A 16,970-nucleotide genomic window follows, 5' to 3' on the forward strand; every position below is an offset into this window, starting at 1 on the left:
ATGACGGGCGAGGGTTTCATTTTCTACACGCGAAGAGCTACCCGCTTTGTCACAGTTTCTGGGTGTCGTTCCGGGTGGAGTCCTGGTTCCCTCTCTCTCCTGCCCTCTATGGTCTACACACCAACAATATCCAGTAGAACCATGGCACTGAATCCACAAAAACCACAGTAAGGACCAGAATATATCTTTTATCGTGACGGGATTTTGGTGGATGGGTGTCCTGTACCTGTTGTGGTGTGTATTGTCCATCTGCATCACACTCAGGGACAAAAGCTCCCACGAGAGGATCACCTTCTGGACCGCTGGTCTGCACGCTGTCCCTGTGATGCTCACACTGGCTTTTGGGACGTTCTCCTGAGGATGGAAAACTCATTTTTAGAACTCCAATGGCATACGATGGCACTGATGTTTCTTCTCAGGAAGATGGCGCCTGATGGTTATTGAACTGCACCCTCAGCACAAAGAACTACCTTCGTTTGCTAACCTTAGCATGCTAGCACTGCCAGAATATTAACGCTGGCATGGTAGTATTTTTAGCTATTTTCATTGGTAGACACATGGAAACGCTTAACACCATCATATTAAGTGGCAGTATGTTAGCATGCTGCATCAATTTTCATTGATAATTATTATCATTATTATGCTAGGTGTTATCCTTCTAATATAAGCATTTAGCATTGCAGGCGTTCTAACATGAGCATAGCAGCCTAGTCGTTTTCATAGATAGACACACACATAAACACATAAACACACATTTTTATCCATTTTCATTGCTAGAAACATACATATGAACACTTTAGCACTATTATGCTAAGTGTTAGCATGCTAACATTAGCATAGTAGCATTTTTATCCATTTTCATTGCGAGACACATACATATGAACATTTTAGCACTATTATGCTAAGTGTTAGCATGCTAATGTTGGATATTTAGCATGCTAAAATTAGCATAGTAGCGTTTTTAATCCATTTTCATTGTGAGACACATATATATGAACACTTTAGCACTATTATGCTAAGTGTTAGCATGCTAATGTTAGATATTTAGCATGTTAAAATTAGCATAGTAGCGTTTTTATCCATTTTCATTGCTAGACACATACCTATGAACATTTTAGCACTAATGTTAGATATTTAGCATGCTAAAATTAGCATAGTAGTGTTTTTATCCATTTTCATTGCTAGACACATACATATGAACACTTTAGCACTATTATGCTAAGTGTTAGCATGCTAATGTTAGATATTTAGCATGCTAAAGTTAGCATAGTAGCGTTTTTATCCATTTTCATAGTGCTAAATGTTTCTATAACAGTCTACTCTATCATCAGCTATGTGTTAATCATGCTAACGTTTATATATAAACGCATTTGTTAGGTCGGAAAAGTGTTTGTATTTGCATTTGTATTCGAGTAAAATGTAAATGTTGATATTGCTATGATAACGGGCGTACCGTGTCTGTCACAGTCCACACGAGAAACACCAGGAGGAGTTCTGGTTCCTGGTCTCTCCTGTCCTTGACCGTCCACACACCAACAATGTCCACTGGAGCCGTGACACTACAAGGCACAATAAGCCTTGATCAATAACATATATGATGTGGTAAAGACATGATGTTATTCATGTATTTAAGTATGTACCTGTTGAGGTGTGTATTGTCCGTCAGCATCACACTGAGGTACAAAAGCTCCCAGTATAGGATAACCTTCTGGACTGGTGGTCTGGACACTGTCCCTGTGATGCTCACAATGGCTTTTAGGACGTTCAGAAGTTGCGTTCTCTGGTTGAGGAGGAAAGATGAGCAAAATCATCTCAAGCTCAAAGAAGACGAGGCTTTGACACTGAGACGTAAACCCTGAAAGCTGACATGGCTGACCTTCCTGCCGGGAGCACAGCGAACCGTCTCCGTCAAATCCCGGCTGGCAGCGGCAGGAGAAAGAACCCAAGCTGTTGGTGCATCTGGCGTTGCTGTGGCACGGCGACGAGCCGCACTCGTCCACGTCTGAGAAGAAAGAGACGGATAGGAAGTTCATCAAAAGTTCATCCCGCTCGCATTAACGTCCGACTCACCCACACACGTGCGTCCGTCAAAGCCGAACTCGTAGCCGCGCTGACACTGGCAGCGATGGCTGCCGGGGAGGTTGACGCACTGGGAGTGAGCGCCGCACGCCGCCGAGCCCTCGGCGCACTCATCCACATCTAAATTTGAACGTGGCAAAGATGTGATTTTCGATGTTTGGCCCGATGTGTTAATATTCATTGAGAAAATGCTAGCAGGAAGTGTCAGGTCCCACACGTGCATGTACTTGTTTGTGAGGGAGCCCTACACCTGGAATGGAGTGGTGATTAGGGGAGACACTAAGGCCCACTCATGGGAACCGTGGCAACGCTCGGGGGGCTTTCCTAGCGCCGTCAGACACGCTAATGACAGGACAACGCAACTCAACTACATGCTTAAACACCACAAGGGGAGGACGAGTGTGTTATGACACCTTCAGCCCTCGTGTGGGGCAGACGGCGTTCCAGAAAAAGGTGGAAAGGCACGGGGGTGAAGGAAAATAGGGTTGGAGTGGGTACCGTTGCAGTTGCGTCCGTCCCCCGTGTAACCGGTGGCGCAGCGGCATTGGAAGTCCTGCCCCTCCAGCGGGACACACTGAGCGCTGGTGTCGCAGTCGTGGCTTCCATCGTAGCAGGGGTGCAGCACCTCCGGCCCCGGCGGCCCCGCTGAAACAACAGCAACATTTGGCCACCTTAGATTTTTACACAATTTGCTGCTAGGTGTTTTTTTGTTTTGTTTTTTACTTTCTTTGATTTGTTGGTAAATTGCTACCTGTTGGCCCTAAAAAATGAAACCTTAAATACTAAATATTTTGTAAAAGTCAAAAAAGTTTTTTTTGTAATTTAATATTTAGTTTAATTTAAATTAATTATTTTATTTTATTAATTTTTTAGTTAATTTACTTTTGGAAAATTATGTCAGAAAAAAGTTAGAAGTAAGTAATATTTGGTTGAATCTTAATTTCATAATTACAAATTCAATAATTACATTTTATTTTTTTAGAAATTATTTTACACTTTTATTTTAATTTAGGAATATTATGTCAGAGAAAAAGTCATAATATTATGATAATTTTTTATTTAATTTTAAATGATTTCATTTCATAGCTATTTTACTTTTAGGCATTTAATTTTTGAATTTTTAATAGAATTTAATTTTGGAAAATTAAGTCAGACAAAAAGTTATAATAAACTTAAATCTAATTTTTATTTAATTTAGTTTAATTTTAATTTTATTTAATTTATTCCTTGGCCTTGGCTGGTGTCATTCCCATCCCATTCCCGTCCTGTGAGTCAGTCCAGTCGTTCTCATGACATCACAGAGCAACTATTTCTACCCCCCCTTCTTCAAATCTGTCACCTGTCATTGGATGGGATATTACTTCCCAGACGCCGGGAGACCCATCCACACACACACACACACACACACACACAGCACTTAACCCATGTTTACAAAACCCCTGATCTCCAAAAGCTTTTCCAGCTGTGCTCTGCTTGTGTGTGTGTGTGTGTGTGTGTACGTGGGGCTGCACGGGTGTGCACGTGTGCGTCACGGTAACCTTTCTTAATCAATGTGTTGACATCCAAATGACAGAAAGTTGGCCTGGCCTGCCAAATAAATGGTAAAAAAAAAGCCTTCTATGGAAAAGTATGGAAGAGAATGCTGATGTTTCTTGGTAGTAAAGTCAGGTTTCTGATTGGTTGAAGCGTAGTCCCGCCCACGTCTCTGCTGGACAATGGCGGCACGCTTCTTTCACCGTATCCGCTCGTTTTCCTTTTACGTATTTTACCAGAATGGCCAAATCTTCTCAAATGATGGAAGAAGGTTTTTAAGATTTTACTGAGTCATTAACTCTTTTTAATGAAATGGGTACTCCACTGAGTACCCGTAACGCAGTCAAACTGGAGTCTTTGTTGAGCACCCGTGAGTCAGTGAGACTCGAGTCTTCCATGAGTGCCCCTGACGTCGTCTAGTAAGTCTTCGTCTTGAAACTTGAGTCCTTGTTGAGCACCTGTGAGTCAGTTTGTTAGGTACCCATGAGTCGCTGAACATTGAGTAGTTGTTGAGCGCCAATGTGTCGGTGTAACGCGAGTCTTCACTGAGCACCTGTGAGGTCGTTCAGTACCCGTGTGAAACCTGTGAATCTGTGAAACCTGAGGACTTTGTCAAGTACCCGTGAGTCAGTGAAACTTCATTGAGCGCCAATGAGTCAGTGTGATACCAGTCTTCATCAAGTACCCGTGAGTCAGTGAAACTTCACTGAGCGCCAATGAGTCAGTGTAATGCCAGTCTTCATCAAGTACCCGTGAGTCAGTGAAACTTTGAGCACCAATGAGTCAGTGTAATGCCAGTCTTCATCAAGTACCCGTGAGTCAGTGAAACTTTGAGCACCAATGAGTCAGTGTAATGCCAGTCTTCATCAAGTACCCGTGAGTCAGTGAAACTTCATCGAGCGCCAATGAGTCAGTGTGATACCAGTCTTCATCAAGTACCCGTGAGTCGGTGAGACTTCATTAAGCCCCAATGAGTCAGTGTGATGCCAGTCTTCATCAAGTACCCGTGAGTCAGTGAGACTTCATTAAGCCCCAATGAGTCAGTGTAATGCCAGTCTTCATCAAGTACCCGTGAGTCGGTGAGACTGGACTGGATGAAGCTTAAAGACAGGACTCACCTCCGACCGGGCTGATCTTGTTGGTGATGGCGTATCTCAGGATGCGCTCCTCCTTCACGTACATGACAAACACTCTCTCCATGGTGATCTGCAAGGTCTCCACCGGGGGGGCCCGGCTGCCATGGCGACAGTCGCGGTATGTGATGTTTTGCTTCATCTGGAAGGAGAAGGATTCGGATCCTCTGTCCGGGGAGACCACGTTGAACTCCCTCACAGACGTGGAGGTGGCAACTGGAAACAGAAAGGACAGACGGTCTTAAAGCTGCGGCACGCCCCCTTTCTCTTTCGGGACTCCTGCGGTTGTCACGGTTACCCGACGGGTAGTACTGGTAGGTCTCCTTGAAGGGGTTCATGGTCACTTCAGCGCCGGGCGGTATGAAGGGCACGCTGCCGTTGAGCACCGTGTCCACGGTGAGGTGGTTGTGGTCGTCGAGGCCTCGTCCCGTTTGAGTGATTGACAGGTGCTGATTTCCCGGGTAAAAGACCAGCTCCACGTGACGCGTGAACTCAGCTCCTGGTAAGGAACAAATACTTGGATTCAAACGAGGACACTTCGGGACACCACGTGTACGGATTCTATTTGGTACCGGTGGTTTTGAAGCCTGCTTGGCTATTGGGCAGCTCCAGAGCAAACAGCCACCCAAAGAGCTCTCCGATTGGTGCGACCGGCATCAAGGCCCAGCCCACCGGTTCAGGGATCTAGTAGAGAAACCAGGAAGGAGGAAAACATTTGGATGTTGTGTTTGTTTTAAGGAAAACATTTGGGAAGCGGCGCTACCTCGCTGACGGCTGTGTACGCCCTCCCGTCTCCCACCACGACGTACGCGTGAAGATCGATTTTGTTCAGCTCCACGGGGGTCATGCCCACGATCACCGTCCCGCTGAGCGTGCCGCTGACGCGCTGGGGGGCCGCTGAAAACCGGAAAGGAGTTCATCAGGCTCATTGTGCTTTTAAGGCAAGTTGAACGGGAGATGACCAACCCTCGGGCAGGCAGTGGCGGCCGTTTCCGTAGAAACCGTGACGACAGTGGCAGCAGAAGCCTGTGGCGTAGTCGGTGCAAAAGGCGTTGCGGGAACACTGATGCTGGAACCTGTGACAGCCGGCGTTCAAGTCAATGAAACATGAACATGGAACGACTTCGACCGCGACATCAAACCTTGGGGAAAACCACAGCCTACCTGGCACAGGTCTCCTTATTCTCTGTGGTGTACTGGATCACTGGGGAACACAAAGAAGACGTTTGATGCTATAAGTCACATGTCAGCATTGTACTCTTTTTACGCTTTTAGTCTTAATATCGATCTTTCACTCTTCCTCATTCATCATCCGAAATATTTAAGTATGACAAACGTGCCAAAAAATACGAAATATATACGCACATGGTATATAGTAGAGTACATACACTATATACACACAAGTTGGAGATACAGCAGCTGTTGTTAGGAGGCCTCCCACACCCTGACCCTCATCTGAAAGGTATGTGGAGTAAAACGCTTGGGAGAGCAGCACAGTCCTTCTTTGTGCTCGTCCATCAATGTCCCGCACTCGTATTGACACATTTCCTGTTACAGCGTTTTCACGCTACATTTCGTTTTTCGTTTTGTGGTGTTCCGTGTCGCGGCGTTTTGTGATGCAACATTTCATGTAGCAGCGTTTCAATTTGTGTTGAGACATTTTAATGCTGGAATGTTTCGTGATGCGGCGTTTCGTTTTGGGGTATTTTGTGCTGCTGTGGTTCACGTCGCCGTATTTGACGTAGCAGGACTTCATGTGTTTCTATAATGCCTCATATTAAGTCACTAGCAAGATCTCATAGTGTATAGACTGGTCATATATCTCATCTCGTTTCATATTATCTGCATACTGTATTTGTATATAACTCTGGGTAAAACTGTTGATTTTGTTCATACTTGTTTATATTGTTTATTTTTTATATTGTGTATTTTGTACTGCTTAACTGATTCTGTACCCTTGCTGCTGTGTAATGCAAATTTCCCCACTGAGGGACGAACAAAGGCATATCTTAGCTTATCTTATCTTATGTTGTGAGATTTGGAGTTGTAACATTTTGTTTTGTGGGGTTTCTTTGTGGCAGCGTAGATGCGTTTGACGCAGCGGCGTTTCATGTTACGGCATTTCATTTTGTGTTGTGGTGATTCGACATTTTGTGGTGTTTTCATATTACAGTATTTGGTTTTGTGGTATTTAGTGTTGCTGCTAGTGACTGTGGTTAACCCGGTTTTAATCTCAAGCTTTAGTTTAGTTTAGTTTTCTTGTCGCATACTGCCATAGACTTTTCAAATAAACCGTGTTGTACAACAACGTTATTGTGTGGGGGGTCCACTATCACTGAGAAGACATTTTCACACACACACACACACACACCTGGGAGCCACACAACAGCGGTATTGTGCTGCAGCTGCAGAGGGCGAGGTCGCCATAATCCTCTGTCACATTTCCAGTGATGTACGTTTACGTGGGTATTTGTCTTACCTCCTGTGTCAAAATCAATGTCGTCTTCCTCCACACTGACAATATGGCCTCCAGGGGACAGGGGGGGCTCATTTCTGTGAGGGGGGTACAGGTCCACAGGAACCTACAAGGGAAGCAACGTTCACTGAGTCATTCTCAAACAGCTTCCAAAACTCATCTCTCCATCAGGTACCCGTTTAAGTCATCATTGTACTTTGTATAAAAAAGCCAAAGGTGGTTCCTGGAGATCAGGAGATCCGATCATTGGATGACTTTTATTTCCAAAGCCCTACTTGGGATGGTCCATCCTATGTCGGAGTTGACCTTGTTAGGAATCATCAGTCCAGTGGGGAAAAGGTATTTTGTTTGGCTGCTCCCTTTGCTTGGAACTCTGCAAGACGAATTCAAATTGTTGGACCCGATCCCCCTTAATAACTTTGTTAGAATCCTTCAAACTCAGGAACTGGAACACATTGGACCGTTTATGAAGTTTATAAATCAGATGTTACGCTTCTGTCAACTTAGCCCTGATAATCTGCTTGTGTTGATCCAACTCATCTTATTTCAATTATTACTGCTTGTACTTTTGAAAACCAGATTTTATATCTCAACTGGAGAAGCGCTCGGAGAGCCCAGACCTCCGCCAAGCGGCATACATGCTAACGCTAGCATGCTAACAAAAAGCGTTACTAAGTGTTTATATAATAGTCAACCTTGAAAACAGCTAAAAATGCTGCTATGCTAATGTAAGCATGCTACCAATGCTAACATTAGCATGCTAACACCTAGCATAATAGTGGTGTTTATATGGTTTATAAGTGTCTAGCTATGAAAATGGCTAAAAATGCTAATATGCTAATGTTGGAATACTCGCAATGCAAACATCCTAACATTAACATGCTAACACCTAGCATAATAGTGCTAAGTGTTTATATGTGTCAAGCTATGAAAATGGCTAAAATGCTAATGTTAACATGCTAGCAATGCTAACATTATCATGCTAACACCTAGCATAATAGTGCTAAGTGTGTCTAGCTATGAAAATGGCTAGAAATGCTAATGTTAACATGCTAGCAATGCTAACATTAACATACTAACACCTAGCATAATAGTGGTAAGTGTTTATATACTGTACGTGTCTCGCTATGAAAATATCTAAAAATGCTAATATGCTAAAGTTAGCATGCTAGCAATGCTAACACGCAACATATTAATGCTATGTGTCTGGCTATGAAAATGGCTAAAAATGCTAAAATACTAATGCTAGCAATGCTAACATAGTATGCTAACACTGGCATGACGGCACAATGTATTAGAAGGTCTAGATGTCCTGAATGAAAGGAAGTCTGCCCCTTGTGATGTCACACGGTGACGAACACGGGCTTGTGCTGGACTGTGGTGTCCTGGTGATGAGTTACCTGTGGTCGTGGCGGCTTGGAGCGCGGATCCCCTCCATCCGGGATGGCGTCTTGACCAGGAGGAGGCGGGGGAGGAGCATACTGGCGCTCCACCGCCTCGGAGGCGTGTCTGGGTTCAGAGGTCAAAGGCAAGTCTTGGCTCCCGTGTGACACGGGATGAGCCGAGTCCTCCGACGGCGATGACGGGAGGTCAGAGCTTCTGGGCTGCAGGGGTTCGCTCACCACCACCGGCTGGAATTCCAGATCTTCACTCGTCAGGGGGTAATCGCCCTCCTCTTCTTCTTCGTGGGCAGGGTCAAAGTTACCGTTGTCTGTGTAGTCTTCAAAGTCTCCGTACTCCGGCGTGGTGGTGTCCTGGTGGAGCCAAGCACCGAGTATGATACCCCACCTTGACCACAATCAAACGCCAGGAGCGATAGAGAGAGAGTCCTTACCAGAGGGAGGCCATGTTGTCTTGGTGGAGGCGTAGCAAGTAGACCTCCAACGGACGCGGGGACAATGTTGTCAAAAGAATAGCGGTTCCCAGTGTGGAAGAGCCAAACGCCCGGAGTTCCTGTGTTGCCAACCCTTGATCGGAGCAAACATCCAAAATGTCAGCGTGCAGTGGCGTGAGTGCAGAAACAGGTTTTGAAAAAACTGATTGCCCTCCAAAACGAATCTCCTCCCCTCCATCTTTGTAAAACCGGATAAAAGTGATATTCAGTTGTCCGTTCATTTGCATTTGGAATTACTTTTGCATCACTTCCTGCTTGGAAATGTAGAATTATTGTCTTTAAAATGTTCTTTTGTGTTAACATTTTGGCGTGTATGGAACGGATTCATTGGATTTTCATTATTTTCTATGGGAAAACTTGCTTTGGTTAGAGTCCGTTTTGGTTTGAGTTTAACCGAGATGTTAACCAAGGCCTCGCTGTAGTCCAACTATGTTTTGTTCTTTAATAGTTCAGTTTTATGCTACTAAAACTTTATATTAGGACTGTAATCTGATAAAATTGTGACTTTTTTCTATTAATATTTTTACGTTATTATCATAAAAATTAACTTTCTTCTTGTAAATGTTCTTTTTGTAATATTATGACTACTTATTTTATTTGGCTGGGTTGTTATATTATATTATATATTATATTATTTTTATATGATATTATTATCATGTTATTATAACATGATAAGCAGGCTACCAATGCTAACATTAGCATGCTAACACCTAGCATAATAGTGGTGTTTATATGGTTTATAAGTGTCTAGCTATGAAAATGGCTAAAAATGCTAATATGCTATGTTAGAATACTCACAATGCAAACATCCTAGCATTAACATGCTAACACCTAGCATAATAGTGCTAAGTGTTTATATATGTGTCTAGCTATGAAAATGGCTAGAAATGCTAATGTTAACATGCTAGCAATGCTAACATTATCATGCTAACATGTAGCATAATAGTGCTAAGTGTTCATATATGTGTCTAGCTATATTATTATCATGTTATTATAACATGATAATAATATAATTACAAATTTTTCATAATATTATGACAGCTTTTTTGCAGGGAATTTCCCCAACATTCCAATATTATTATATTATTTTGACTTTATTCCCATACTTTTCAAGCTTTTCCGTCAACCTTCTATGTTGGTTTTGTTTCTCATAATATGACATTACTTTAAAACTGGTAAAAAGATGTGCACTAACTGGTGGAGGTGTTTGATACTCTGCTCGTTGCTGGTCACGCTGTAGTACGGTCCCTCCGTTCGGGAAAAAATCAGATACGTGACTTCACCCCTGCTGAATCCGACTCGAGCGGGAAGCTCTATCTCCACGTTATACGACTCCTGGGAAGAGAAGAAAACAATGCAATGTTTAGCTTGTGTGGGGGGGGGGGATGCTAAGCTATGATGCTCAGCATCTGCATGCAGGCATGAGCGCGCAAAACAAGCGCCTCCTTGTTTCTGCCTCGTTTACCTTGGGTCTGGTCCCAAAGAAGTTCAGGCCACCCTCGGGGTACAGGAAGAGAACGTACGAGTCGGTTTCGTCGTATCCTATCACGGCCTGGAAGGTGTTGACCTGCATGGAGGAAGGGACGCTGCACTTTTATATAAAAAAATAAATAAAAACACATTTTCTCTTTCACTGCTCTTCCAGCTGACAATTACATCATTAAACACACAAAAACATCCCATAATTCTTTCACTCCCGTGTTAAAAAGGTATTATCTGGCAAATAAAACCATAGTCGGTGAAGTAAAACACACTTGGACACTTTTATGTTTGAGCACATTCTTCTGGCTGTTATCAAGCCACGTTCATGCTAACCCAAAGCATTTCCACAACATCAAAATTCATGCCTTTCCAAGAAGTCTACACGTGTTTCCACTCGGCGGGGAGGGAAAGACCAACAACCATCAAGTCTACACTCTTACACAACTTTAAACACACACACACACACACACACACACACACTCAACGTACATACTCTCTCCACCAAACATGGATGACAAGAGGGTTCACTCTGCATCTGTTGGTTATTCCGTCAACCCTCCTGTCAGTCACTCGGGGAAAACGCTTTCTGGCTCAGGTTTTGTTAGCATGTCAGCATTGCTAGCATGCTAACATTAGCATTGTAGAATTTTTGCCATTTTCATAGACACTAATACACGTAAGCATGCTAACGCTAGCATGCCAACATTAGCACAGCAGCATTTTGAAACGTTTTCATAGGTAGGCACATATATAAAAAACATAGCATTATTATGTTAGACGTTAGCATGCTAATGTTAGCATGTCTGCGCATGTCTTGTTTGGACAATTACTGTCTAGCTAAATATGTTGTGGTGACAGGCCTATGTCAATGTGTAGCATAGTAGAATTTTAGCCATTTTCATAAACACTAATATAAAGGCTTAGCACTATCATGCTACACGTAAGCATGCTAACGCTAGCATGTCAACATTAGCACAGCAGCATTTCGAGCCGTTTTCATAGGTAGACACATATATAAAACACATACCATTATTATGTTCGATGTTAGCATGCTAATGTTAGCATTTCTGCACATGTCTTGTTTGGACAATACTGTCTAGCTAAATATGTTGTGGTGACAGGCCTATGTCAGTGTGTAGCATAGTAGCATTTTAGCCATTTTCATAGACCCTAATATAAAGGCTTAGCACTATCATGCTACATGTAAGCATGCTAACGCTAGCACGCCAACATTAGCACAGCAGCATTTCGAGCCGTTTTCATAGGTAGACGCATATATAAAACACATAGCATTATTATGTTAGATGTTAGCATGCTAATGTTAGCATGTCTGCGCATGTCTTGTTTGGACAATTACTGTTTAGCTAAATATGTTGTGGTGACAGGCCTATGTCAGTGTGTAGCATAGTAGAATTTTAGCCGATTTCATAGACACTAATATAAAGGCTTAGCACTATGATGCTACACGTAAGCATGCTAACGCTAGCTGTGTGACGTCATGTTTTCTACGCATTATTTTTTAAATTACTTGTTAGAATTTTCTTAATATTTGGACTTTATTCCCGTAGAATTACAGCTGTTTTAAACTTGATGCTAAAAATGACACCATTTTCTTTTTTTTCTACTAATATTTTGACATCATTCTTGTCTAGCGGACCCCCTGGGGCCACACTTTGGACACCCCTGACTTAAGTCTTGAAGTGGAAATCTCGGGACTAAAGCTGGAAGGGGGCGGTCTGTCCCAACCCGACTTGCAAACACAGCCGGGGGTGTGTGTGTGGGGGGGGGCGTGAAGGGAGAGGAGTGTGAGTTCCCAGATGTGGTGGATGTACGCAGCTGTCTTTCAGCGGGTGCAGACATCTTTCTTTCACGGGGGTGTTAAAAGTCATGCATGCGTGCAGCAGACATGCTTATAAAGCAAACACACGTACTGTGCTGTACAACGTATACGTAGTACATATAGTAAATACACACATGTATATTCATGTACATGTGCTACATCTTTAAGTCATCTTGTGTCTTGTTAATGGCTTAGGAGGACTTTGCAGCTTCCAGCCGGGGCTGGGGGGGGGGGGGGGGGGGGGGGTTGTGTGTGTGTGTGTTTGACCACAGACGGCTTTGCACCACAGGATCTTTACCTCCCCTTCCCCAGGCGGAGTACAGAATTCACCACCCCGCAGATTTTTCATCAGAACACACATTTTTAAAAAATGTTTCCTCCTTAAAATAGGCGGAAAACACAACAAGTATATCCCGGGGGCGGGTGTCCTATGGTTTTCCCAGCAGCGAAGAAAGGATGCTACTTCCAGGCTAACGTGAATGATGGCACCAAAGCCGGCAAAAAGGAATATTTTGTTTGTTCGGCAAAGTAAACATAAACAAAATGGTGCGCGCTCGCAGACGGTGTCGCTGGCTACGCTGCAATAACAAACACCTGTGTCAAGCTAACGTCTCACACGGCTAGCTGCACTAATGCAAATCCCCCCCTCTATGGGTGGCTCCTTGGACACCCCGATTGACATAAACGTTAGTGGGAGTGGGCTCCTCTGCAAAGCAAAGCAATGGGAGCACAGGAAGCTTTTAGTTGCAGGAAGTACAATTAGCAAGAAGTCAAAGAGTCCTGACCATTTGGTGGAAGACAATGGCAGCGTACACACATCAAAAGCGGCAGACCCCCCCCCCCCTTTTTCTTCTCACCTTGGCTTTCAGAAGTTGACACACACAAATACACACCCACCCAAGTACTTGGGACCACCAGCAAGTGTTTGGTGTTGGAGTCACCGTGTGAAATATTTCGGTGGCTAACAGCCAGCAGTTTCTCATCATGTCACCAACGTCCACTAATTATGGCGATAAAGTCACATGTCACTTTAGGAGAATAAAGTCACAACATTATGGGAATAAAGTCATAACATTACAAGAATAAAGTCACAACATTACAGGAATAAAGTCCTAACATTACAGGAATAAAGTCCTAACATTACAGGAATAAAGTCCTAATATTATGGGAATTAAGTGAACACTATGGGAATAAAGTTAACATTATGAGAATAAAGCCATAATATTATGGGAATGAAGACATAATATAATGGGAATAAAGTCATCATATTATGAGAAGAAAGTCCTAACATTATGGGAATAAAGTCATCATATTATGGAAATAAAGTGATAACATTATGGGAATAAAGTCATTGTATGATGGGAATAAAGTCATCGTATGATGGGAATAAAGTCATGATATGATGGGAATAAAGTCGTCATATTATGAGAATAAATTGAAAACATTATGGGAATAAAGTCCTAATCTTATGGGAATAAAGTCATCATATTATGAGAATAAATTGATAACATTATGGGAATAAAGTCCTAATATTATGGGAATAAAGTCATCATATTATGAGAACAAAGTCTTAATATTATGGGAATAAAGTCCTCATATGCTGGGAATGAAGTCATCATGTGATGGGAATAAAGTCATCATGTGATGGGAATAAATTGATAACATTATGGGAATAAAGTCCTCATATTATGGGAATAAAGTCATTGTGTGATGGGAATAAAATCCTAATATTATGGGAATAAAGTCATCGTATGATGGGAATAACATCCTAATATGGGAAAAAAGTCATCGTATGATGGGAATAAAATCCTAATATTATGGGAATAAAGTCATTGTATGATGGGAATAACATCCTAATATTATGGGAATAAAGTCATTGTATGATGGGAATAACATCCTAATATTATGGGAATAAAGTCATCGTATGATGGGAATAACATTCCTAATATTATGGGAATAAAGTCATCGTATGATGGGAATAACATCCTAATATTATGGGAATAAAGTCATTGTATGATGGGAATAACATCCTAATATTATGGGAATAAAGTCATCGTATGATGGGAATAACATTCCTAATATTATGGGAATAAAGTCATCGTATGATGGGAATAACATCCTAATATTATGGGAATAAAGTCATCATATGATGGGAATAAATTGATAACATGATGGGAATAAAATCCTAATATTATGATAATAAAGTCATCGTATGTCATCGTAGTTGGATGTATTCCCAAAGGCCAACATGTGATCCCAAAGGCGTATTTAAGATGGAGGCCAATCCAGCATGGATACGCTTTGGTTGTGTTGCTGATGCAAGTCCACCCTGATGGATGGGACTTGTAGAGCAATGCTGACGACATAGGAAAGGCCACAAGGGGGCAGCGCTGCATCAGATGGGAACTGACCACACCACCCCCGGGGCAGGTCACCTGGAATCCACATCCTTAATCACTTCACACATCTAGGACACCCACCCCCGCCACCACCCCCCCCGCCCCCACCCAGCTCCACCCAGCACCTCTGGCTAATCTCCTTCAAAGCCAGATGCTATCAGCCTCCCGGGACAGGCCGTTTATCACATCCCCCCCCCACCATGACTAACGACCTTCCTCTTCACTTCATAGCAACTCTTTCATTCATTCATTCATCCTGCATGAAGGAACGGCCAATCAGGCCACATTGAAAAGTTTGAACAAAATACGGAAACATACAAAAAAAACAGGCGGTAAGGTTCTAAGACATATGGACTGGTTCTGGGGCATGCGGTCTGGTTCTATGCGTGTATCCTAGTGGACCACAAGGGTCCTTACACCCTGCATTATGTGTGTGTGTGCTATGCTATGCTATGCTATGCTATGAGGCAGAACATGGACGACAAAGAAGAAGCAGGAAGTGACTTGGATTGTTGTGGTTTGTCGGCACCGAAAGACAGGCAAGGACGACCCTTAAAGATGACCTGTGACCTCTAGGAAAGGTCAAGCGGCGGATTAGTAGAGCCCAAACGTACTCGCCCCGAGGCAAGAACACAAAGGATGCGGGAATCCTGCGGGAATTTGCGCTAAATGTTGACTTTTCCCGACTCGGAATCGAACCTTACCTTGTTTGAAGCGCCTTCGTTGATGCGAGCGGGCTCCTCGTAGGCGGCCACGTTTTCCCACGTGGCGACCACAGCGTAGCTGGGCGTGAATTTGGCATCCGGGAACCCCCGTTGGACTTCCTGTGTGACAGCGTATGAAAGACGGACGACTTGTCAGGCTCTCGGAGCTAGCTAGTACGGACGCTAACGTACAAAGATTTGCACTGAGCATGCATCATCACTAGATAGGACAGCTCTAAGTCTTAGAGCCGGTTTCATGCACAGAGACTAGATAGGACAGCTCCAGCTGAAACCAAAGGTCTCCAAAGAGTCCAGTTGCGATGTGTTCAATGACCTGGCACTTTAAGAGCGTTCCAACGCACCTGCGCCACCCTGTTGAGGACGCCGGGTGTCTCAGTGACCCGGTAGTAAATCTGCCCCCGTCCCCCGCTGGTGTCCATGTCGGCCAGGAAGGGCGCCACCACCGGGAAGTCGGTGGGGAAGCCGTCGTCCACGTACTGCTTCTCCATGGGCAAGTCCTGGGCTGAGATGATTCCGTTGGTGGCCACCTGGACAAAGCCCCGCCCCCCCATGGAGAAGACGTTCACTTCCTGTTTGTGTACACCACGACTTTTTCTCTTGGGAGAATACGACGTTCTTGGAAAATGACATCGTTTTATGGTATTTATTTTCCAACTATTTCAAGTTTCTTGCTGTCAATTTTCATGGAATAATTATGACGTTATTTTAAAATATAATAATAATATATAATATAAATAATAACAACAATAATAATAATAATAATATAAATTTATTTGGACTTTTTTTGTCACATTTTTGTCTTGAACATTTCAACATTATTCTGGAAAAATAATTAAGATGACAAGTGTTTTCTCCAAATATTCCCATTTGTTGAGTTTCCTTGGGAAATGCTATTTTTGAAAATTGCGCGGGGGCGGCGGTTTGGTTTCCCCGTGCATAAAGATGCCGTCCAAATGGAATAAAGTGGAGCAAAGGTTGCTCCGCGTGCAACAAGCGGAATAAAGACAATAATGACATGCTATGTGAGATTGCAGAGGGATGGCTTTTTTTTTTTTTACCCACATGGGAGCTCTTGAACGCATCACCGGGGTGCAAAGTCCAGACAAAAAACCAAAGAAGAAGAAGAAGCCGACTTACATAGAGGTGTGAGAAGGGGGTATCGTAGAAGTAGAAGGCTTTGGGCAGAGATAAGACTTTGGAGGTTTCATCGTCCCCCTCCTCCAGCAGGGAATCTCCAGCGGGGACGCCGTAGGGGAACATGCGGGCCCCCCGCAAGGCCGCGGCCACGCCGCAGCACAGGCTCACCAGGTACACGGGCAACATCGCTGCGGAAGAAGAACTCCAGGAGGACTAGGAGGAGGAAGAAGTCATCCAGCTCCAAGCAACACGGCCGCTTGTACTCATACTGG

At 43.5% G+C, this 16,970-nt stretch overlaps 2 protein-coding genes across 4 annotated transcripts in view; one reads left to right on the forward strand and one right to left on the reverse strand.

Moving 5' to 3' along the window:
- Positions 1-16,970, forward strand: part of ptger2a (prostaglandin E receptor 2a (subtype EP2)) — a 40,029-nt gene that overhangs the window by 14,971 nt on the left and 8,088 nt on the right. The gene's annotated exons all lie outside the window — the stretch shown is intronic.
- The window catches only part of LOC131137643 (nidogen-2-like), a 42,021-nt gene that overhangs the window by 6,200 nt on the left and 18,851 nt on the right, over positions 1-16,970 (reverse strand). Inside the window, exons 3-23 of the mRNA XM_058085822.1 lie at positions 16,699-16,966; positions 15,903-16,088; positions 15,541-15,660; positions 10,581-10,682; positions 10,311-10,450; positions 9,056-9,188; positions 8,622-8,975; positions 7,225-7,327; positions 5,910-5,949; positions 5,712-5,821; positions 5,509-5,642; positions 5,318-5,429; positions 5,044-5,244; positions 4,731-4,961; positions 2,578-2,724; positions 2,071-2,199; positions 1,877-2,002; positions 1,641-1,780; positions 1,454-1,559; positions 227-354; positions 42-147 (exon numbers count right to left, since the gene is read on the reverse strand). Of these exons, the coding sequence (XP_057941805.1) occupies positions 42-147; positions 227-354; positions 1,454-1,559; positions 1,641-1,780; positions 1,877-2,002; positions 2,071-2,199; positions 2,578-2,724; positions 4,731-4,961; positions 5,044-5,244; positions 5,318-5,429; positions 5,509-5,642; positions 5,712-5,821; positions 5,910-5,949; positions 7,225-7,327; positions 8,622-8,975; positions 9,056-9,188; positions 10,311-10,450; positions 10,581-10,682; positions 15,541-15,660; positions 15,903-16,088; positions 16,699-16,884 (3,034 nt within the window). The 5' untranslated portion in view covers positions 16,885-16,966. The remainder of the gene's footprint in view (positions 1-41; positions 148-226; positions 355-1,453; positions 1,560-1,640; positions 1,781-1,876; positions 2,003-2,070; positions 2,200-2,577; positions 2,725-4,730; positions 4,962-5,043; positions 5,245-5,317; positions 5,430-5,508; positions 5,643-5,711; positions 5,822-5,909; positions 5,950-7,224; positions 7,328-8,621; positions 8,976-9,055; positions 9,189-10,310; positions 10,451-10,580; positions 10,683-15,540; positions 15,661-15,902; positions 16,089-16,698; positions 16,967-16,970) is intronic.

This window comes from Doryrhamphus excisus, chromosome 10 (assembly GCF_030265055.1).
Source record: "Doryrhamphus excisus isolate RoL2022-K1 chromosome 10, RoL_Dexc_1.0, whole genome shotgun sequence".
Lineage (NCBI taxonomy): Eukaryota > Metazoa > Chordata > Actinopteri > Syngnathiformes > Syngnathidae > Doryrhamphus > Doryrhamphus excisus.